Source organism: Drosophila bipectinata, chromosome 2R, assembly GCF_030179905.1.
Source record: "Drosophila bipectinata strain 14024-0381.07 chromosome 2R, DbipHiC1v2, whole genome shotgun sequence".
NCBI lineage: Eukaryota > Metazoa > Arthropoda > Insecta > Diptera > Drosophilidae > Drosophila > Drosophila bipectinata.
Window position 1 is genome coordinate 8,372,457 of NC_091737.1, and position 24,175 is coordinate 8,396,631.

At 44.8% G+C, this 24,175-nt stretch overlaps 3 protein-coding genes across 3 annotated transcripts in view; 1 reads left to right on the plus strand and 2 right to left on the minus strand.

The window, feature by feature from the left end:
- tei (teiresias) overlaps window positions 1–24,175 on the minus strand; it is a 118,608-nt gene that overhangs the window by 71,457 nt on the left and 22,976 nt on the right. Inside the window, exon 2 of the mRNA XM_017251290.3 lies at window positions 13,901–14,115. Coding sequence (XP_017106779.2) covers window positions 13,901–13,958 — 58 coding nt within the window. The 5' untranslated portion in view covers window positions 13,959–14,115. The remainder of the gene's footprint in view (window positions 1–13,900; window positions 14,116–24,175) is intronic.
- Window positions 763–3,506, minus strand: LOC138926011 (axoneme-associated protein mst101(2)). The gene is made up of 2 exons (XM_070278164.1): window positions 1,002–3,506; window positions 763–943 (listed from the first exon to the last, which is right to left on the minus strand). The coding sequence occupies exons 1-2, from the start codon at window positions 3,366–3,368 to the stop codon at window positions 905–907; spliced, it is 2,406 nt and encodes an 801-aa protein (XP_070134265.1). The 5' UTR covers window positions 3,369–3,506; the 3' UTR covers window positions 763–904.
- On the plus strand, window positions 4,936–7,136 carry LOC108132072 (axoneme-associated protein mst101(2)-like). Its single transcript, XM_070278687.1, has one exon. It carries the CDS (start codon window positions 5,048–5,050, stop codon window positions 6,980–6,982), a length of 1,935 nt encoding a protein of 644 aa, XP_070134788.1. The 5' UTR covers window positions 4,936–5,047; the 3' UTR covers window positions 6,983–7,136.

Genomic DNA, 24,175 nt, shown 5'->3' on the forward strand with positions numbered 1-24,175 from the left:
ACCAAGGCTGGGGCTGATTTCTTCAGGGCGCCAAACAATTTTGATGGTTGCACTTAAAAAAAAAACCAAAAGGCTAAGTTTTCGTGGGGGCAGTTACGGGAGATTTTAATATAAAAGTAATCAAAATGATAGAAATCTCATGACAACATGACAGCCGCATTCGATCTCAAATAATGGAGCAAAACAGGCAGAATTACAGGCAGGTCGGGAGATGTGAGGTCGGGAGTCTACCCACCGAAATCTGTAAGTCCTCCGTCATCAGCCCACACACATCATCACTCCAAGCACCAAACGACAACCGACAACGACATCCCTTGATGACTTTCCAGAACGGCCCAGACGATGGCAGCGAACGTCAAGGTAACTGGCGCCCAGTTGAAGCATTCCAGGGTGCCTATGTGATAAGAAACCTTAAGACCAAGTCACCTCGATTTTAAAGAAACTTACTCCAAATCAAAAATTACCCTGGACTCCAACTGGACTCTAGTGCTCTTGACGATCATTGACATTTTCTGTTCTAAAGTTGTCATCTTGCCTAAGAAACTGGTGCCAAGGCTCACAACTAGTTGGGAGACTATCCCGGTCATCGATATTCCTGAAATGTTGGTGTCTTATTGCTGGGGAAAAAGCTGGCAGTGGATTAGACTTAGAAAAATCTACAAATCGACAAAGCTTTATCTTTCTAGCTTCTTGTGATGTTCATTTCCACGAATTCGAATTTCGTTATTTTGTCGCAACTTTGCTAGCCTTTTTTTCAATTCCGCACATTTCAGAGATACTTCGTCCGCTTTCATTTTTTTTATGGAACCAAAGACGTTTTCGTTTTCTCCTTTAAAGGTCATATCATTGCAGCATTTTCTAAGAGCCATTTCGTAACATTTCTTGATATCTTCTTCAGAGGATTTCATCCTTTCTTCAGACCCTTTAGATTTCTCTTGCTTCTCTGTTTCTGAAGGTTTTTTACTTTCATTCTTTGAAGATTTTTTAAAATTTGAACGTACATTTTTTGTGGCATAAGCATAAGCTTTATTTTTACAAGAGGCTTCTTGAAGTTTTTCTTCCAAAGACACTTCTTTACTCGGGTCTCTCAGATTATACATGAAAACTATTTGCATCTTCTTTTCCTTGGCGCACTTTGGGGTTTCTTGATTCTTCTCATATTTGGACTCTTTTTCATTACTATTATCTCTCATTGCTACTTCCTTATCTTCCTTACTTTTATAATACTGTTTGCAAAGTTCCCTAAGAGCCTCTATTTTGAATTTATTTCCTCCACAAGCCGCCTGATCTTCTAGAGCCACTTCTTCGCTGGGCTCTCGAAGCTCATATAGTTCACTTTTTTGGGAATCTTTTTTGGTTTCCTTTTTTAAAGAATCTTCAGAACCTTTCTGTAAGTCAAAAATAGAACCTGTAAGTCCTCTTTGACTCTGTTCTCTTTTTTCGGAATTTTTTGATTGGTTTTCCTCATTCTTCTTAGGTTTTATTTTCAGATTTTTGTTGGGAAAATCATCTTCTTCAGAATTTTTGTTTAATTTTTTGCAATTATAGATGAAAATTTGGGCATCGACCTTGGGATAAGAATACTTCGGATTATATAGCTTGAAAAGAGCTTCACGTTTTTCCTGAAGAATAAGCTTTCCACATTTAACGAGCAACCCAATTTTTTCTCGCTTTTTTTCTTTCAAAGTGTTTTTAATGTAGTTTTCTCTTAAAATCTTATAGAAATCAAAACCGGAACCTCCCTTCGTCAGATCCTTGGATAAGGAGGAAGTGGAGGAAAACTCCGTAACTCTTTCTTCTGGCTGCTCTTTCTTTTTTACTTCTTTTCTTTGATCTTCAATTTTGAACTCATGATTTTCCTTATCCTTTGTCTTTATTGTCTCTTGAACTTTCATTTGAAGATTTGCATTATCTTTCATCTCTGCACTTTCCTTTTGAAGGACTTTTTCTTCTAGCTTCTTCAACTCACATGTATTCATTAAAGCTTGACTCTTCGCATTCTCAATGATACTTGCACCTTCTTCAATTTCGTGTTCTTTTAGTTTGTTTATTTTTTGATTTTTCTTCATAGCTTTGAGTGCACATCTTTTGATTATTTTGGTCACATCTTTTAATTCTTCATCCTGGCTTCCTGTCCACCGTTCCTTCAAACAGCATTCTCTTATCATTTTCTTTACTTCCACGGATGTTTCTTCAAAGTTGACATCATCCTGTTTGGCGAGTTCCTTGATAAAGGGGCAGACTTCATTCCATTGATCTTGAACCCGTTGCCTTAGCTTGGCTTCGGGATCATTTTCTCTCCATAATTTTGTTATGCAATCTTTCTTTTTCTTGTTGTCTTGATCTTTATCTTGATCGTGTTTATTTTTCCTCTTTTCCATCACTCCCCAAGATTCCTCACACATCTCCTGGATTACCTTTTTGCGGCAGGACTTTTTTAACCTCTCCAGAATGGTGTCTGCCATTCTCGCAAATTGCTCCTTTTCTTTGCTGCTCAAGTACTTCTGAGCTTTGCAGATGTCCCTCCATTCATTATCCAAGCAACTCTTCAGTTTGTCCTCATACTTGCTTCTGGGAGGCGAAGAATCATTGCAATTTTTAGGCAGCTTCTCTTTCTCCTGACTTTCATTTGTTCCTTCGGGTGTCATTTTTTCATTCTCTTGAGAATTGCATTTCTTGCCAGAGTCTTTGCGGTGTGGTTGGATGTCCTTGTTTAACTCATTTTCTAAAATCTTGGCTGCTGTCTTAAGGTACGTTTTCATCTCTTCTGCAGCCTCGCACACTTGACAGTCGTTCTCGGGCTTGTTATCCCTTAGGGAAGCTATTTCAAGACTCTTGTTTGGACTCTTCTCCTCCTTCTGCCCTTGCTCTTCCCCTGAGACCTGCTCTTCATCCTCACACTGCTCCATTATACACTTGATCTTCTTCTCCTTGATCAACCGGGCGCAGCGGCGCTTCATCATCTGCTCCTTGCAGAACTTCAGCAGGACCCTCCTGATGCAGACCGACCTGATGGCCATCATCACGCAGCTCATCAGTCCATCCATAGCCTTCTGCTCCTCCTTTGACATGCTCTCGAGGCTCCTCCTGAAGACCTTCGTCCTCTGCTCGATGCAACTGAACAGCATGTCCTTCATTCGAATGGCATCTCGTTGGGCCTCCTCCTTTTGCTGTTCCGCCTTCTTCTTGCGCAGACTCTCAGCCAGCTTCTTCTTGAAGACCGCGCCACTCATCTCCTTCGAGCACTCGCTGAAATGGCGGGGCTGGTACTTGACCAGCACGGTAGCAGGTCTCACAGCCAGACCCACGTATTGGGTGGAGGGACCGCAGAACCGGGTGAGCACATTGCCGGTGAGTCTTGAGCACATGGCACTCTTGAGTCAATCAGTCCCCACGAAACTTAAACGCAAAATAGGGTAAATTTTGATCCAAATATTAAGAAAAAAAAGCCGAAATTTTTGGAAAAAGGTATATACACATATAAAAGACATATCAAAAATGAAAATTAACAAAAAATTTTAAAAAGAAAAGTACACTTTGTTAGTCTGCATGCTCTTAAGAACAATAGCTCCTTTGAGGGTCCTGTCTCCTTGGAAGACGTTGCCACTTTACCTACTTTTCTTGCTTTTCCTGCCTTTCCTGCTTTTCCTACTTTTCACCTATAATTCAAAAACTCTCGTTACACTTCACACTTTACCTGCTGGCTGGAAAACAATTTTCCAATCTTTGCACAAACCTCAGAAATGACAACAACGCAGCAAAGCCGCAACCACGACAGGGAATACCGGCACACCCCTCCACATGCCACTTGCTACTTGCCACTTGCCACATCCCCTCCGAAATAGGCGGAGCACAGACAAACAATTTTGTCGAACATAAAATCGAGCACAACTTAATTAAATGTTAAAAGCGCGACCGCAGCGCGTCTGTGGCAACCAAAGGTGCGAATTCGAAGTGGAGGGTTGCAAGTGTGTGGAAAGGGTTACGGTGTGGCAGGGTTGAGTGGGAGTGGGAGCGGGAGTGGGCGTGGGAGGGGGGAGCCGTCATCAGCACGGCAAGACGCTGACAGACGGTAACTTCATTTTCGGCGGGCTGCTTCAAATTAGCAAACCTGTCAACTGTCAGCGGGGCGAGCTGCGAGTTGAAGTGTGGCCGGAGTATGCGGGAGTGCCAAGTTGGGGGCACAGGCCCCCCGGCAACGGCAAGACAATGTTCCTCACCTGTGCTTCAACACCTTGCTTCTCACTCCGGCCCACCCGCCTACCCCCTTAAAAGGAAGTTGCTCTGCGAACTTTGCCTGCCACACGTGCCTGTGTGTGTGTGCGGTGAATTATGGCATGTCTACTTCCGCCTTCCAGGCCATCACTCCCCCTTATTGCGTTGTTTGTAATTTGTTAATTTCCCGCATTTAGAAATTAATTTTCACTTCATGCGCCGCCAAGCAGACAGCGGCAGACAGGTGAGTTCGAGTGGCACTGCCAGCTCGCCTGCCTGGCAACCCAGTGCCACTCGCACTCGCACTTGCACGAGTGTATGTAGTAACCTTCTGGTTGGTGTAACAAACTTGCGCCGCAATTACGAGCACCACCCACCTGGACACCCCCAACCAGCGCGTCCTCATTGCGTATTTAAATTCCTTTATGTTGTCATTAATTTCTGCAACTTGTTCGGCATTGTCGCTGTTAATTTTTAAGCGAAAGCTCTGCCGAGCAGTCTGGCATGTGTTTGACACGTTTACATTTTAATTGCACACATGTGTAGCAGGAGGAGCGCGGGAAATGCTCATTTTATTGCCCGGCAAGGACCCTGGAATGGGGGCCGAGGAGAAAGTGAAATTTCTCCGTGGGCCGTATGAAACTTTAATTGCTTTATTGTGTTGGCCAATGGCAGGCAGGAAGGCTTAAAGCCTGCTCGGATATAACAGCCAGGGAAAAATCATTCAGTCGGATTTCCCAACAAATCCGACTTGTTTTTTGTCTTCCAAATCTCTAAGCCTTAACTTTATGAAAATTCTATGTTTTAAAATTTGTAAATTACGTTTGGAACGATGGCGGCGATAGGGCGGAACTTCTCAAGAACTGTGCAATACCACATAGTGCATCCCAGATGGAATCATTTGCTCTGCAAAGCCTGTGCCAGTTCTCAATACGAACGTCACAAAAGGTCCTTTTTGAGGAGACACCACAACACACCTCCTAAGCATGTGAAAAAGAACGATGTCCTTCGTAAACTAAAGATATCCGTGTTTTGGCAGAAGCTTCGGTCCAACCCATCTAACTTTCAAATAGCTCTCAACCAGCAGAGGTTCTTAAGCAAGGAAGCTGGCGAGGACTGTGCCAACTTGGAAGACGGCAAGCCCGACAACAGCCCACCGCCCATGTGCCGGATGGCCAGAAAGCGAAGGCACCTGGATGACATGAAGAAGAAGGAGGCGGAGGCGAAGGCCAAGGCCGAGGAGAACGCTGTCCAAACCCTCGACGAGGCTGTGGATGAGCTAAAGTTTTCTTGCCAGCTGAGCGCTGAGATCAAGCAGTGCGAGCAGCGGCAGTACAAGGCGCTATGCAAGGACCTGAAGAACATAGAAAAGGAGTTCTCCCACGATCCTCCGGCCGTGGACAAGCTGGTCCGCTGCATGCTGAAGGGCATCAAGAAGGGATGCCTCCTGCACGCCCAGAAGAAGATCTGCGCCCAGAAGGAGGCCAAGCAGAATGCGGCGGCCATTGCGGCGGAGGCGGAAAAGGCCAGGATGGAGGGCAAGAAGAAGACCTGCAAGCAACTGGCGGAAGAGGAAGTGGGCACCAACGAAAAAGAAATGCTGGCGCTGAAGAAGAAAAGGGAAGAGGCCAAGCTGAGGAAGCTCCTGGCGGAAATACAAGAGAAGTGCAAGCAGGATCACTGGGCGGCGGTGTGCAAGAAGAAAGCTTCAGAGGCAAAGGAGGCGAATCTGAAAAAAAAGTGCGAGGCGGCTGCGACGGCGGCAAAATGCAAGAAAGCGGTGGAAGACAATGAGCAGCGAAGAAAGTGCGACGAGGAAGAGAGGAAGAGAAAGGCCAAAGAGGCCGAGGAGCGGAAAAAGTGCGAGGAGGCCGAACGCAAGAAGAAATGCGAAGAAGCTGAGCTCAAGAAGAAATGCGAAGAAGCTCTCCAGAAAAAGAAATGCGAAGAAGCTCTTAAGAAAAAGAAATGCGAAGATGCGGCCAAGAAGAAAAAGTGCGAAGAAGATGAGCAGAAAAAGAAATGCGAAGAGGCTGCTTTTAAGAAAAAGTGCGAAGAAGCTGCTCAAAAAAATAAATGCGGAGGAGCTTCAGAGAAAAATAAATGCGGGGGAGCTCCTAAAGAGAAGAAATGCGGTGAAGCTCCCAAAGACGACCTAAAGAAGAAGTGCGAAGAAGCTGCCCAGAAGAAGAAATGTGAAGAGCTTGCTCAAAAAAAGAAGTGCGGTAAAGAAGACCTCAGACAGAAGTGCGAAGAGGCTCTTAAACAAAAGAAGTGCGAAGAAGCTGCTCAGAAAAAAAAGTGCGAAGAAGAGGCTCAGAAAAAGAAATGCGAGAATGCAGCTTTGAACAAGTGCATAGACCCTGAGAAGAAAAAGAAGTGCGAAGATGCTACCAAGGTCAAGACGTGCCTAGACGATGACAAGGACAAGAAGTGTGGGCAGGCTTCTCGGAATACGAAATGCGAAGACCAAGCGTTTATAAAGAAATGCCTCAAGTCGGCGATGAAAACGAAATGCGAAGAAGCCGAGTACCTGAAGAAATGCGCTGCAGACGAAATGAAAAAAAGAAAAGAAGCCAAGAAGAAATGCCAGGGGCAGGCTGAGAAGAAAGCAGAGTCCGATCGTCTTGAGAAACTATCGATGCAGATAAGAAAAGGAGGTGGAGGATCGTGTGACAAAGAGAAAGGCAAGGGCGGAAAAGGATGTGGCAGCGAAACCAGAGACAGATACCTATCAGCCTCTAAGAAAGACAAGGATGATAAGTAGGGCTAGCCCAAGGGTCTGGATAATGACCAGCCAGGGAGTTAAAAGCCCTAAAATCCTTGAACCTGGAACTCCTCATCTGCGATGAGACATAATCGAAGCCCGAAAACGCCGCCACAAGAAATAAAATAAAATTACTACTAAAATACTATTTTTTTTGTTAAACTTTAGGTGGTGCCTTTCATAAATAAATTGTTAGAATATTAAGTCTTATCTTAAAGTTGGCCAAGAAGCTAAAGACCCGGCCAGGCCGGATAGACGGCTATTGTTCCTTGGGGAGAAATGCCAGCAGAATCCGCTAAATACAGAGTGAGAGACAATGATGATGATGAAACAGAGTGGAAGAGGGCGACAAACAATTGTGCCCGCTTGTCTTGTTTATTGTCATCCATCATGCCAGGACCTCCAAGCACCTCCTGCTCCTGCTCGTGCTCCCCCAAGGTGGCTATAGTCTTGAAGGCTCGATTTGTGGTTAGGTGGGAAAACGGCCGGAGTTGGCTCATCTCGGCACCAGTTCTCGGCCTCATTTAGACATTTTGCTGCGCATTTGCCATTGTCAACTACTACTACTCGACAGACTAGCCCCTCCTCCACGGCTCAGCCCTTCTCGGTTGCTCTTGTAACATTTCCACAATGTCGGTGCTTTTTTTTCTGCTCCTTCCCGTAGCTGCTGTTGCTGTTTCTGCTGATTGTTGCACAAGGATTTGTCAAGGATAAAACACTCGAGGGCAGTCAGTCGACATTGTCGTCACTGACGCTGCTTCATCATGATTACGTTTATGATTATGTAGTGCCAGTTGTCCTAGCCCGATGGAATGACGTTTTTGAGGACGATGCTGCCACCCACCACTCACCACTCACCGTTCTCCATTCAGGATTCACACGTTGCACGATTCACGTGGCACAATGCAATGGTTATTGATTTTCCCGCAAGGAATGCATTCGAATGCGATGCTAAGTGCAAGTCTGTGTGGCCTTGGGCTTGCCACGGACATTGCACTACAGAGCTCTATTAATTTTCCCTCAGTGCACCGTCATATCCTGTGTGTCATTCGAATAGCAGCTTAAAAGCTTTACAATATTAAGGCATAGCTTTAGATTTCTATTTGCAACCTTGGCCACACAAACATGTTGCAGTTTTGAGCTCATTTATTTGCTGCAAACATCATAGATGTAGCATCCTATAACTATATGTATATAGGATGGCCCCGATTCTAGGCTATTTGTGCTGTCGCACAAATTCGTTTTTGGCAAACACATTTTCGCCCCGCCAGAACTGCCAAATGCAAAGCAGTGCGGTTGCCAAATTATATTGCGGTCGCATGGGCGTGGCATGTGGTTAGTTAAACGAAAATGTCCCCTTCAAAAAAAAAGTGGAGGAGTATGGAGGAGGAAAACTAAAAACTGGGTCATCATCACAGCCAGGAAAAGCAGACGCATTAAAGCCAAATTACCTGGCTGCTGGAAAACAGTCAAAGTTCAAACAACAGGGACTACATGCCTTAAACACTTGGTAAAAGTTTTAGTTTCACTTTGGCTGTTGGCTGGATTTTTGCTTTTGGCCAGAACACTACCAGTTACCAGGTAACAGTTTCCAGTGCCAGGTTCCCAGTTACCAGTTCACGTTTCCAGTTGCCCGTTTCCCGTTTTCCGTTTCGTTGTTGTCAACTTCCGGTGGGTGGCTGCCGTCTGCCGTCTACCGTCCACCGTTGTTCCACCTGTTCCGCTTGATTGTTCTCGGGGCTCCCTCATCATGAAAGGTTAATGACGGCTGCTGTCAGCGCCGAAGGTCACATCTAACGCCGAGGCACCCACCACACCACCCACCGCACCGCACCACCCTCCCAATTCCCTGTCAGCCGCCTTTGTTGGGTCAAGCGTGCAGCAGGTAAAAGTTTCACAGAAAATACACCAGGGAGGGCATAACGGAGAACGGAGTCCGGGCTGCGGATCCCGGACCTGTGCTAAATAGCGGGATGTATATATATTGCTCAGACCTACCAAGGGCAGGTCGAGGGCCAGGGGAGACGACTCCGGGCTCCGGGGGGCGGTAGCAGAGCGTAAAAGTTAAATGAAACGAAACACGTTAATGGCCTCCGAGAGCTGTTGGCAAAAGCAGCATCAGCATCGGCACCAGCACCATGCGGGGGTGCAGGCTTCTGCAGAAGGTGAGAGGTTACTGGGCTATGTTAAAGCCGAGCTCGATGGAAAGTGAAATTTGCAGCTCACCAATGTCCTGGCGGTCCTGGCAGGCAAAGTCCTCGCCAAGAGCCATGTAATAAAATGATATCGTTGGATTAGTTAAGTAGCAATAAGCTGCCAAAGGACCCAACCTGACTCGGCGGCAGTGGCATCCCGAAACTCTTCGGCTCTCAATCACGGCGTTTCAGGTTGATATTAAGTTATTTAGGCTATTTAGACGCCAAGTGGACACCCTCTTGGTCATTAAAGCCAAATTACGGTGTATTAAGTTACCGTTACCGTTAGCTCGGGGTGAAAATTCACCTGACTTTTCCAGGCTTTTGTGTTTGTTTCAGAAAAAAAAAGTTTCAGAGGGGAAAGTTTGCGAGTTTCGGTTAAAGTTCTCAACGATTTTTGCTCGGAATTTCTTTGCGGCAGCTAACATTCTGGCTAATTAACAGACCTTTTGGAAAAAAACCCTAGCTTAAAGCTACTCAATATTCCAGCTCCTGCTACCCAAGCTGCACTCAATTGTTGGGGCACACAAAGGCACAGAGGCGCCACAAGAAGGCATCCTTGCGAAAGACAAGCCCCGAAAAGAAGAAAGGCAAAAAAATACAAAGAATTATGTATCACTTCGTTACGACTTACTTCCACTTAATTTATTTTCACTTGCTTTTACGGTGGCGAGACCAGGCCGGGTCTGGAGCTAAAAGGACGACGAGCCGGCCGGATGGCAAAGGCAACTTTGTCTGAGCCCGAAAAGGAATTTTACATGACACAGTTGGTCAATAAAGTAGCCGTTCATGTTTGTTTTGTATGGAAATTCTTAAAAGTACAACAAATAAATCAGAAAGTCAAAAGGATTTCGAGAACGTTTTTCTTAATATAAATATTTCCCGACTTAAAAGTTTAAGGATATTGAAAAAATATAAGAAAATATATTCCTCGCACTTTTTTTCTCCCTTTGACTTTATAAAGCCGTCCAGTATGCCCTAAATCCAAAGTAATTCCAGCCAAAACTTTGTTGGCCCACTGTCCGGTGTTGGGGCCAAAAGAAGACGAAGCCCGCAGGCCTCCAGACCAACAACTGGCAGCCGCTTTGGCCGGGCCGAGAAGCATTTGACTTTGCATTTGTCTGCGACTGCAGGTTGCAACGCTTACGGCTTTCACACCTTCACTAGGGTCGTTGTTGCAACTGGCAACCATTTGGCTCCGTTTCGGAAAACGCCTTTCGAGCGGCCGGCGCATTAATTCCCAGGTGTGCAATTTAGTGTGCGGCCAATTTTTGTCGGTCTGGACAGGAAGTGGCCATGGAGGAGGTCGACCACACGATGGCCCCAAAAAGCGTGAGAGGCATGTGTGTGCGAAGTTCGACGGTGGCGGTGAAATGGGAAAGTTTCCCATTCTAGTCAGGGAAATGGGTAGAAACGAGTAGGAGAAGAGGAACAGCTTGAAACGTTAGGAAATTTTAAACGGAAGCTCGCGTTTTCTGCCCTTTTCGGCTTTTATTGTTAGCTGCGTTTCCGCTTTTTCGGTATTTTTGGGCTCTCGTTTCGCGAGCCGTCCACATTTCCGGCTAAAACAACACACAAAAAAGTTGCACAAACGAGTCTCTTTAAGGCTGCATGGCTAGAATTTTTCCAGCACGTCTTTAACGAAAAGTTAGTGGCAGAACTTCATGGCGAAAACTTTTCAATGGACTACATTTACTATGCCATGTTTAACACACAGGGCGGAAAAAAAAGATCTAGAGAAACTAGAGAAGGTTAAGACGAAAACTATGGACAGCAAAATGGCGCTGACTATAATTTTCAGAGTGCGACACAAAGCGGTGCTGAAAGGAAAATAAATGCACAAGAAGCGGCCAACTTGGAGAACTTTTAATAATTGCATTTTGCGCAAGAGCAGCGGCTCGCCAGCACCCCATCTCATAATAAACTCCGCGACGGAGTCCTTAGTCCCTAGTCCGAAAATCATCGTCCAGTGCAGTTTGGGCCATCGACACCAGAGCAACAAGACAATCAGCTAAGAGATACCAGGGACGAAAAGGCGATGACTGGGCCACAAAAATAACCGAAAAGTAATTCCCCACAAAAGTAAACTTGAGCGCACAAAAGTCGAGTTTTAAAATAAACTTGCAGTCAGCTCTATTTTTCTTTCTCTCCCGAGGAGGATGGCTGAGGGGTAGTGGGAGCTGGGGATCGGAAGTACTGGGAAGTTGGCCAGCGGGTAGACAAGAGTCGGGGGCGCCACTTGAGGCACAAAAGGCGCATTTTCTATGAAAGAAAAGTGGCTAACTAAGTCGCCGGCTTCGAATCTCCCAGCCCGGCTCCTTCATCGCCGTCATCATCATCAGGACTGCAGTTTGCTTTGCTCAAGGACCGCTCCTCCCGCTACAGCTCCCGCTCCTGCTAACTTGTCCTGGCGATTTGTAGAGCAAGAAATATTGGTTGCGGTCTGTGTTCTTCAAAAATTTGGAACCCTAGAAATTTAAACAACCAAAAAGAGCCACAGAGAAAAAAGCCAGGACATTGCAGCAAAAGCCAAGGGCTGAGCAAACCACAGATACTTCATGGGCAAGTGGCTTTAAAACTCTTCAGATTTTTAGTGCAAAATAAGTTATTTATTATTGCAACACTAGATGTATTATAAAAGTGGTAATACACGTACTAATAACCTACAAAGTGGCCATGAAACACTTTAATAATCCGCGGAATGTGGCGGATCATCATCGGATTTCATCATGGGCCCTCCCGCCCATAAAACCACCCCACTTTATTAAATATGAAATATGCTCGACTTCTGCTGTCGACTCGAATTATGCATTGCCATCGAAAGGAGTCCAAAGTCCTTAACATGGCCGGCACGTAGCAAACGCAGCACGCTTAAATACAGGAGATAAAATGCCGGACATTAAATCCCCTTGGGACGATGATGGAGGAAGAAATACATTCGGGCATCCTGCTTCGGCTCCCCCGGCTCTCTTCAAGGTGGAGACTGCCACAGAGTGGGTTTTCCAACACAGGAGGAATACCTAAAATATATATCTAGAAAATTTCATGCTCAACTTGCGTGTGTCAAAAATTCGAAATTGAAATGCTTTAAAATTTAACGTTTCTCCACTCCGGACTCCATACTCCGCACTCCGCACAAAAACACATCAAATTGGGGGGAAGATGCAGCTGCCAGAATGCGGCAAGGACTCAGTGCCAGGTCTCCCCTCCCTGGGTCCTTTGGTTCCTCGTGTTGGTGGGCAAACATTTTTATGCAAAAATATTTTGCATGTCACTCCCATCTGCGGGGTTGAAGCCTGGTCTGTGTATTTGCCACAGACTTTTGCATGCATAACAAGTCAGCGAAGCGAACAGGCGGACGGACAAGCAAACAGGACGAAAAGGATAAAAAAGCAATAGGATAGAGAGGGGGGGGACGGGGGAAGTGGAAAACCCACGCACAGACACGGGCAGACAAGAAGGAAAAGGCACTGCCGGCAGTTCGCAGGAAACGCATACAAAACTTTAGCGGGAACCGGTCGCATTTCGTAATCTTTGCAAATAAACGCGTGAAATTCCAAGGCGCACCACAGTGGGGCATGTGGTTGAACGAAAGCCGGCGGGCTACGGGCGGGTCGGCGGTGAGGGGTATGGTGCCACAGTCGCCAGTTGGCCGACATGTGCGCGCCATTTTTGGCATACAGCTCACACGCGAAATTGCGCATGCAGATTCAAATTCTTGAACGCGCATTTCCGTTTCCGTTTCACTCTCCCTGTGTGTGAGTGTGTCAGTGTGAGAGTGTGTGCCAGTGTGTGCGTTGGGGAATATGCCCGGCATTTACTTGGCTCCTGCAAGGGAGCGATGGTGCTTGAATTTCCACTTCGCTCTGGTTGCGAGTTTGCACTACAGATTGCAACCTTGCAGTGACCTCGGGTTGAATAAAGTTGTGTGTCATGGCAAATACTCAATAAAAATCGTATCGATGACAAGAGCTATTCAATGGCATTTGTAAAATGGTCCCGTTATACACTAGATTTTGATTATCCGTCGTGCCAGCTAGGATCTTACTCATAAGATTACTCATACGCCCTGTAGACACAGCTAATACAAGCCATTCACTGAGATTTCATCACAAGAATGTGACTTAATTTGCACAGAAACTCATCAGTGTCCGAATATTACTCATACGCCACATGTTCCTAATAGACATTGACAATCGCATATTACTCATTGCATTAGAAATAAAAGTCTGCCCTTGGAGAGAAGGGCAGAGCATTTTTGGGATAGCTATTGATATGCAGACCTTGTTGAGGGGCCAGAGAACGCCCAGGGTCAGCTTTCTTCCCCGAAACGCACATCAAATAAAAGAAATGGCTTTGTTTGCTGCATGTGGCATAGAATATCAAGCTGATAAGGGGACGGGGCTACGAAGAAGGAAGGATGCCCAAGGAACCGAAGGCGTCCAAGGATGAGGATTGTGTGCTGGCGCATAAATAATGTGACCTGCCTGACTGCGATTATCTGTGAACTATTTTTCACACGTTGCCGGCATACAAAGTGGTCCATTCTCTCTCGGCCCGGCCCGGCCCGGCAATATATGAGCTGCTTGGCCTGCTGAGGCCACTTGGCCCATTCATTTCTAAATCCAGCTCACACACACCCAGTCAGCCGGAGAATAGCATAAAAAACATATGCCAGTAAGCTTTTTTCCTTCTTATTTTCAATAGTTTTTTTGCTACTTACATTGTACTGAAATAATGAACAATAATATCCAGAGGCGTCGATCGAATGTCGGTCTCATGACTTCATCACTTGTCCAGAAATTCGTTGGTATTTGGATTTTCCTGTGCGGCAATATTCCTTCCGAAACCGCTCAGCTTTCAGATTGGCACATGGGTACTTTTATTTACTTTTTTTTGTTGGTTTTTCGGGGCTTTTGGGTGCTTTGAGTGGAGGTCCTGGAAAAAAAGGATGGTTTAATTAGCATCGAGTGTGGAAAAATGTTTTAATCCAATTAAACGGTAGCCTAGCTACCTTAACCTTTTTTGGCCAGACGGAAAAATCTAACAACTGTTTGCACATGAAATTAATTAATTTTCCACAAAAACTTTGTTGCATAACGCAAGGCGGATTAACTGGGCGAAGCATACATAGTAGGATGTAGAATGCAGCATGTTGGATGGAGGATGAAGGATGAGGGATTCAGGACTCTGGATTCCTGCTGGAGACCAGAGACTGGAGAGCGAGGATAGAGACATCAGCCGGCTACATTTTCGACAGCATTTTGTCTGCAGTGTTTGGAGTGCACGGCAAACAAAGCTACCCAACGAGAGGCAGCAACAGAGATGGCCAAGAGGGCGTTAGGAGCAGGAGTGAATCCTGGACCACCACTCGGACCACACAAAGCGTGCGCATACTTTTCTCAAACACTATGTATATGCAACCGGCCCGTGTGTGGGTGACGACACAGGGCAAACAAAATTAGCAGCAAAGCTGACGTAGCTGTTAACGAATTGACGTTGCCAGGACGGAGCTCCTTCTCATAACTGTCACAATCCCGTGGTGCAGCTCCCCCGTTGTCCTCGGCCACTGGGCCTTGATTATGCATGTGAAATCCTTCTGCCAAAGGACCATGGCCAGTAAGCCCAAGTCTAAAGTCAGTGGCAAGGCTGGGAAATAGCAGATTCCGTCGTTGCCCAACAAGAGCTTACCAATTTGCGAATGACCAGGACACAGAGGTTTCGATTTACAACGAATTGGAATTTTGGAATAGCTATTTTTCGAAAACATTCTAGAGGACGAACACAGGGAAAAATAATGACTTGGAAGAGGTCCTATTTCTCCGTAAAAATCGAGTTAGTTCATCCAAATCTTTCAGTGGATGTTAAATCGCAATGTAATGTTGCAACGCCAATTGTTGTCGAACCTGCAACGGCAACTATGTGGCCAGCACTCAGACAGCAGAAACAACAATGACAGCATTGGGCAAACATATCACGCGATCAATTTGTCAAACAAGCTCAACTCCAACACAGCCAACAAAAGCAACATCTGCAACAGCGCCAACAACCACTGGGGTCAACTAAGCAACATAAATGAAGTAACCGCTGCCATACACTGGGGGTGAATACACTGACTAGCTGGTGTTGCAACTAGGGGGTGGTGTGGTGTGGTGTGCGGCAACCCCCTGGCATTGTGGCCCACAAAATTGACAGCAGCAACATCGACATTTGACGCACATCATCAATATGTGACTCTGCATGTCGCCGGCCCAGCCATGCCCCACCTATTCCGTGTTGTTGCTGTTGCTACTGTTGCTGCCACTCCATGCCAATGGGATCCCATGACATGTCGCACAGCTGTCGTTATGCAACAGCAACAGCAACAACGGCATCGAAACAAAGCGAAGAAAACCAAAGTGACAAACTATTACAAGCCGATTGTGTATGTTGACAGAAGCTCTAAGGTTGACCCCTTAGAAGCCGTCGATGGCGAACTTTCCAGACTGCTTGTGCCGCGAAATAGCCGACTTTTCAGAATCAAATAAATCAGACATATGGCAGGAAACTCGACCATTAGCGGCAGGTGCTGTCAAGAGGTGGCAGCCACGAGTTCTTCGCATTTCTCGCACGTTTCCCAAGCGAAACACTTAAGAGCAGCCCCGGTCTATTATTTATGGTCAGAAAGTGAAGTGGGCCATGGTTTATGGGCTTTAAAGTGGGCAAACAATTACTTAAATCTTATAACCTGTCTGTGCGGGCAGTTAAGTCATTACATTATTTTTAAAAGTATCTGCAAACAAACCAATTAGGCTGAAAGCACAACTACTATTGGCCATTGTGCTGTTACTATTTTAAAGCCATCATTGGGAAAATCATGATGATGGCTGCTGATACATAAACAATAAAAGCCAATGGTATGTAAATTTTACCAATTTACCGCAACAATGCAAACGATCCCTGGAAATAGTTAGACCCATCCCAGTCGGGGGGTGTGTTGTGCGGGTGGATGCTGAAAAATTCAGACGAATTCATTTCGTTGAGCTTTGTAAAGCAGCACTAGCAGCAGCAGCAATGTGTTGCATACGAACAATTTTGGTTAACCGCAAAACAGCAGCAGAACGGGGGCAAGGACAGGGCCAGGATGAGGACTAGGATGGGGCGAAACCAGTTGGCCAAATGCAAATTAAATTTACAAAACCAAGCTAAGCCATTTATTGGCAAGTTCATTTGCAGCTTCAATTTTTACTGACTTGAAAATCCGCTTCATTGACAAGGTGGCCAAAATAATTGACACCTCCTGTGGGCAGGCAAGTGGGTGGTTGAAACAATGAATCTGCTTTTCCATCCATTTGCGGTCGCTTTATTGATTGCAAATGGAAAAGCTGCTGCCAGGCCAGTGGGAAAAGCGGAAAAAATAAAATTGAAAACAAAAATAAATAAAAGATAAACAGAGCCGAGGCTGAATAGTCTTAATATTTCATTCTCCGCCAACGCTGAATTAATGTGCGTAATTAAATTTTTCGGTCCTTTTATTTGCTTTTAATTTCGCAACTTTTAATTGCATTTTCCATGGGCAAATAGTACATCTAATGCGCTCCCATTATCGTAGATTAAACCCGATTTATGATGGATTTAATATCAATAACACGGCATGCTTTAAAGTTTAACCCATTGATCCGATTTGGCCATCAGAAAATCAACACCTGGCTCTCTTACAACGCCATTAGCCATTCGAAAACATTGGCCCAGCTGACACTTCTATGTGGCCTTAATCAAAGGCAACACTAAGCTCCAGCTTTGGCTGAAATGCGAGCTGAAGGTCTAGGATACACTGGCAGAATATCCTTGATATTTTATCTTTAGAGGATGGTGGGTGCACTCTCGATTCTCTCACTGTCCTTCAGGGAAGGCGACAAATGCAAAGTTAAACAACTTCGACAGTGTTGCCGCACAGTTCATTGTTGGGCCATGCGGGTGTTGGCTGTATAGTAGGAGTTGGGTGTCTGAGGTCGGGGCAACACCATTTGCCAAAGCCCAACCCCCTTTACTATCACAATTTCCACATCGACGCGCTGTGCCCTCCCCCGCCCCCCAAGCCACTTGAACAAATTTTTCTTTGTCTTCTGCACGCCCCTGTGTCCCCACAGCACCCTTGCCACATGACTTATGTGGCTTGGAGCGAAACAAATGTGGAAAGCACAAAAGTCAACATATTGAATAATGATTGGTAGGCGAAAAAACGAGCCCCCACGTTTGGAACTAGGAAAAGTTGGAAATGCCTTTCCCCATTTTCCCTCTATTCGCTTTGTTCTCCGTAGGTCTCCGTCTATTCTGGTAGCTCCTCCGTAGTCTATTCTCCGCTGTCTCTTCTTCTGTATAATCATAGCGATAAATTCGTGTTGCAAAAAATTAATGATGCGAATTTTGGTGCTACTGTTTTGGGTTTTATTGTTTCCGCCGGCTTTTATAAGCGCTGCTATTGGCTTCCGCTTTGGACTGAATTTTAATCGAATTTTTTGAACCGAAGGATGTGTTGTTTGGGTTTTCATAGAAATCGATAAGCATGCCTGATGTATTCCCCAAAACATTTGATTGATATTCCTATCCTAGCTTACAGTAAACTCCCATTCAGAATGGGATTTGTGATTAATAGAACTGGGGCTTGTGCACAGGCCTGGTTGAATTTAAAGGCCAGCTTTAAGCCAAACAATGGCCGGGTCAAGTCGGCAGACAGGCCAAGTCAAGACAATGGCCAAGCAGGTGACTGGCATGCTGCCATTTGGGTTGCTGGGTTACTTGGAAACCGATTCGATTAGAAGGAATGGGGCGAGTTCTCCGCTTTCCATATATGAAGCCACAAAGGGCGCTGGCATATGGTCTGGATGGCCCAAGAAGGCCACAGACAGAAGCCAAAAAAGCGTTCAAAAACAATCAGCTCTATAAATTGCAGTCAACAGCTAACGGCTGACAAGTCCACCGCCACAAGAGAGACTCCATTCTATCACAAACTATCAATAAATTGCTGAAAATATTTATTCTCTGTTTCGCTTAACGACTTTCATCTCAACTTCGTTGAGAGCCACCTTGTTGGTGTTTTTTATCTGAAAAAGAGCCTGAATAAACTCGAAGAGCCCGATCGAAAATCAAATTAAAATTTCATGCTTTAACATTGTGTTCCAATTACTGTCGCAAACAATTTATACGCATGTCCTGGAGTGGATTGGAGTGGAGCAGGAGCAGGAGCAGGTCAGAGCCCGGGCCAAGAACCATTTTTCAACCCAAAAACTTTTCCCGCTGCCGGGTAGATCGGGCAGACGTGTAATATGGTATATGGGAATATATATAAATAAATATATATGTATGTATGTATGTATATGGGAGGACTGCCAATGCCAAACGGGTCGTTGTTATGTCATGAAAAATGCATTTTTCAGTACACAATAATAATATATGTAACACAATAAATTGCGAAACGCAAGAAGCACAAAAAAAAAGACCGAGTTTGGGGCAAGGACGGTTCATGAGGCTGTGAATGGGGCAGGCTGCTGGCCCTGCCCCTGCCCCTGCCGAAGGAAAAATGTTATAAAATTGTTATCGAGCGCATAATAGCAAATGTTGCAAAATAACTTTTGACAAAGTGCACTCAATATCACACAAGAGGGAGCTGAAGGACCTTCAATGTGGGTGCGAGTGTTTGAGTGTGTGAGTGACTAGCTGACTGGCTGGCTGGCACAATGAAAAATCACAGAATGCAAAGGCAGCAGAACTGCAACCGAGAGAGAGTCCTTTTTTTTTATTAGAAAAGAAATAATAGCCTGGGATGTCCCCCGATGGGGGAGTACGACTATATAAATTGACACAATTCCGTCGAAAGTCAAGGCAAGGAAATGAGAAATTGTTGGCCTCGAAGAAAAATGCAGATCCGAAGGCAAAAGTCAAATTAAACTTCCATTACGCAAGCCGAATCGGGGGACCGAATGCTGAAACATTCTCTAGCCTGGCTGTCAAGTCGTGGACGTGTAACCAAATTACGGCAACACATGTGCCACAAAATATGCAACAATTTGGAGCAGCAGAGAGGGAAAAAAATCCTTCCCACACCCCCAGGAGGTCCTGTATCCCCCACAAAAAAAATTGCGACAGCCAGCACAAAAAATTACAGAGCATAACTTTAGGCATTTTCCTGCGCTTGGCATGCGCCTTCAACTTTAAAATGGCTGGGCTGGCTACGGGGCTGGGCGGGGGCGTGGCATGTCTGTTGCATGGCTGCTTGCACGCCGAAACAATGGCCTGCATATGTGGCGCCTAAAGTTATGCAACACGCCGGCTCTTTTGCGGGCTTTCAGCCGGGCTAGTGGTGGGGGCGAGAGTGACAGAATGTAACTATTAGTTGCACATACCCGAGCAGCAGCGACAAATTCCCGGCTAGCCACGTGTGTGTTGCAAAAGACAAAACAGCAAGGGGCGTGTAGAGGAATAGAAGAGGGCGTGGCAGTGGGCCATTGTGTTGACAAGCCCGAAAATCGGGTCAGTAGTAAATCAACAAAACAACTCGCCCGGCAGCGAACAATAGCAATCATTGTTTCTGCGGCTGGTGAAAAATGCATGGCGCATAGTTTTAGGATCCTCTCGATTGCCAGCCATCGAAAATGTGCATACAAACGAGAGTTTTACATTTAAATTTGGGGTTTTTCGGGCTAAATCGAAAACGGAATATAATGAATCGATGAGTTCGAAAGCCAATCGCTCAAAATAAACGCTAGAGTACAATGTGTTTTGAGCAAAAATTTCGAGATTTTCAATAGCTTGCATACCTCAAAATATTCAATTAAAATTCGGATATTGTTTGATTTTCAAATGAAGTTTAACTCGTTCTCTTTAATACCCAATCAGAAAAAGGAGCTTTAAACTTTTTATGGCCGACATTAATGGGTTAACTTAAGTGCTGCCTTAAAGCCCACATGCCAACGTCAGCTATCAGCGCTTCCGTGCACACTTGAGTTCACACCCAAAAAGAGGGGCTTGATTGCAGTTCAGGAAGGCGTGGAGTGGAGTGCCCGAAAGAGATGAACGTGGAGAGGGAGAGAGGGAGAGGAGTGGGCCAAGTCCCGACTGGCGGTTAATCAATAACCACTCAGCGGCTGGACGCGAAATAATGGAGTACCTCTATCCGCGAGAGGAGTGCATTAAACTCCCTGTTGGCCAATTTTAGGCGCAGAACTGCACGGGAATTTCTCTTTTCGGCCTCCATAGCAGCTATTAGGTGTTGGCCATTTTCGGTTAGTCATTTCGGCCATATTGCCTCTTTAGCTTTGAACATCCCGGCCCAAAAATCAAAGCCATTCATGCCCTTAAAGAGTGATTTTTATCGAACGAACGGTTTGTGGCAACAGGCCAGGCCAGACAAACAGACAGACGTTTAGACGCGATTGTCGTCATAAATTTCAGGTGGAACACGAACAACTTGTAGCCAAAAAAAAACAGGTTCGAGTTGACTGCTGACCCACCAGAAAGTAGGCAACCCAAACAACAGCACTGGGCCAGAAGCGGAAGCCACATGAAACATGACCCTCGATACAAGCGGTAAAGTTTGCGTGCCAAACACAACACACGGCACAAGGTGAGGCAAGGTGGCCAGTGGCAGCTAGCAGGCAGCATGTAGCAGAGACAAAGATGAAAGCCAAAAAGTCAACGGCAAAAATCAAAATGAAGGCACACGCCATGCGAGGGTGTAGGGCCGCCAGAGACGCTCGGCCGCATGTGGCAGGAGGCACGGAACAGAAAGTACTAGGCGACATTAAAAAAAGCATTTCATTCGCATATCTACGTCATTCCGGAAATTCTATATCAACGCAAATTGTTTATGGCCAAACAAGAGGGAATATGGCACAGGGCCAAGAAATAAAACGGAAAATGTAGTAACTATAAGCTAACAAAAAAATTACACTCCGCTTTTTCAAAAGGAAGTAACGAATTTAAAAATACACTTCTTTTAATAAAAAATGTATACACGATTTAAAAAGAAGTATTATAGCCTAAAGGTTATATTTTTTATTCTTACTTATATTTTATAATTTTCATATCCTGTGATATAGTGCATATCCCTGTTGTGTCCTTTTATTTGAATGAGTAACATGAGGCCCATGAGTGAAAGGCAAAACCCTAGCAAGTGTCGCCGAGTCCGAGTGTCTGTGAGTTGAGCTTTTTAATAAAGCTAAGTGGATCAAGTAAAAAAAAGGAACAGAAATAAAATACAAGCTCGAAGCACACCAGAGGAGTCCAACAAGGAGGAACGAGGCGACCAGAGACAAATTTTTATATTTATCCTTTTTATTTTTTACAACGCTTTTGTGGCGTGCCAAATGAAAATATAGCCAGGGAGCATGGCATGGCGAATTTATTTATGTTTGTATCGGGCTCGTATTGGTTTTCAAAACGTTTAACCCGCCATCGAGGTTAATTAAAAGCAAAGCGCGCCCAGAACTATGCCACGTAATATGCACCAACCACACTAGCACACACACCACGCTCTACGCTCGGCGCGCCGGGGGGTCACTGAGCATAAAATTATAAATATAAGCTCATTAAAGGCTTAGTCGCCAGAGGAGTCTAGCACCCCCGCTGAAGCATCCGCTGCCATCCATGGTCGTGTCCATTTTAATTAGATAAAACTGCATTTTGCATAATTTTGGATGCCCGCACCGCACACATCAATAAATCGGGCACTCGCCCGCGCTACATGGCAACTAATTTATGCCTTTGCTAATTAAACGATCCACAAAAACTCTGGCCCAAATGCGGCATTCATTTTAATAGCATCGAAACACCATTACAAAATTCGATTTTCGGCTTTCGGCTCGAATCAATTAGGTCGATGAATATTTTGTTCTGGTCAGCTCTTTAGAATTTTCAGTTTTCACAGTTTGTGGCTATTTGATGACTTTAAAGTTGATTAACCTATAGAGACTATAAAGGACTAAAGAGACTATAATCGGGTTATAATCGGGAATTAAATTTTAATTTTAAATCTTTGTTAGGAGAAATATTACTTATAATTTTTAATAAACATAATGCACTTTTTCTCAAAATTGTTATGGAAATTGTCAGCTCTATCATCAGTTCTATAGAGTTCGAAGGACTTTAAGTGTATTGATCGGCTAATGGGTCGTATACGTAATATAAATAATATTTGATTTGTTATATCTATCAATACTGTTATATTAAATAGCCAGAAACAAATTAAAAGAAATAATAACGGATGCTTAAGGTTGGCCAACCAGTCGTAAACTTGATATTAAATAGAAATAATACGTATACGACCTGTGGATCAACTTTAAGCCTTAGAATCTAATTAAAATAATGGAAATCCCATTGAATGAAAGAATTTTATTGTTATATGCTTATAAATATCTTTAAGAAAAAAATATATATATTCATTGACCTCTTTTTTTAATTAGCTACAAGATCCTTTAGCTTTAATGTTTCTTTCGTTCAACCTTTTGCAAATTTTCTGCTTAAGAGCGACTAAGTGAACACGGCAATTACCGCCGCCGCAACCAAGACAAACTACTCGTAAACAGGAAACACCAGGCCGCCGTTTGATGGATGGGTGGTTGGCGGTGGCTGGGACTTTGACGGCGGCTGAAGCTGTCAATTATAACAGTTTGCTAAAAGTTTCCGCGGAAAGCACTGGAACGCCAGGTAGGCCAGGTAGGTAGGTAGGCGGCCCACCATATGCGGCTGTAATTAAACAATTAGCAAGGTGAGTACCACTTAATTAAATAATTTTGCAGCGTGTGGTTTAAAGCCAACAAAATGAGCAGCGCCGAACAAGCGAACAAGCGTCGAATCGGAGATGCCCTGTGAGCCCTGAACGTAATTCGGAAATACTTGGTATTTTGGGCACAAAGCCGACAGGCCTGCTAATACGCTCCGCCAGTCGGCGGGGGTTCCTGATATATGACGTCTCATCAGCAGAACAAGTCGGCAAGCAGGCGGCAAACGGCGACAGGTGTTTCAACAACATTTCGTGCATGCCATAAAAATAACCCAAAACCCAAACACACGGACGGATGGCAACACCCGCACAGAAATACATGACATGTCTGACTTTTTGCCAGGGCGAGTGTGTCAGTGTGTGTGTGAGCTGGGGTGTGAGGGTACACATAAATGAAATTATGACATATTTAAATGGCACACAACAGGCAACAGGCTGGCTGCTTGGCACAGCCACACCTCTTCTCACACTCCTACATTCTGACTTCAGTTTTTCCCTTTGCACCACGACATGGCAACTTCCGTTTCCGGTTGTGTTAGCCAAGTTCCCTGGCAGTTAACCTGGGCGCATGTTCGTTTCTAGTTGTTTGCCAGTATAATTTACAATTTGGCGCCATAAATGCTTTGTCGTGCTCTTTTTGCCGGCCGGCGGGGGCTCATGGGTGTGAACATTGCGTGCCAGGTCAGGTCAAGTGCGTGTGCCATCTTAATTATGTGACAATGCCATCAGGAGGTGTTGCCGGCAATCGTGCGCCCAACAGCTAGATGGTTTAGATATCCAATCAAATTAATTTCCCCTAAGTGCCAAAGAACATTCCATAAATACAAATGCAAACAAGTATCCTTTTTAATCTAGCCAAAAAGCAAACAAAAATGGATTACATTACATTACACTTTAATTCTTAAATTGTTTTCGTTATCCAGAGTCATCTCATCGCTCACCTGGAAAAAAATAGAAAAGGGATAATACAATATTAGTAAGAGGCTTTCGGTAATTTATACTTTATTTCTGCTATTTTTTTTAACAATTTTAATAACAAATAAGAGCATTGACAATGCCTTTGGTGATTTGCTTTTGTGCTTACTGATTCCCCAGCTCTACGGGGAAAAAGGGCCTCGGGAAAAGGGCTTAAATGATTAATTAAGCGCCTGATTGTATGCGAAAACATTTGGCATGTTGTGAGAGTGCGGATTTGTTGCTGATTCCGGTGCGGTGTGAAAATCACGTGTTGAAAATGGC

Bases quoted from the DNA above. Each gene is read 5' to 3' on its own strand.
- LOC138926011 (XM_070278164.1), bottom strand. From the start codon at position 3,368: ATGTGCTCAAGACTCACCGGCAATGTGCTCACCCGGTTCTGCGGTCCC. The intron at 944-1,001 runs GTACGTTCAAAT...CTTCAGAAACAG, and splicing joins ATGCTTATGCCACAAAAAAT to AGAAGCAAGAGAAATCTAAA.
- LOC108132072 (XM_070278687.1), top strand. From the start codon at position 5,048: ATGGCGGCGATAGGGCGGAACTTCTCAAGAACTGTGCAATACCACATA.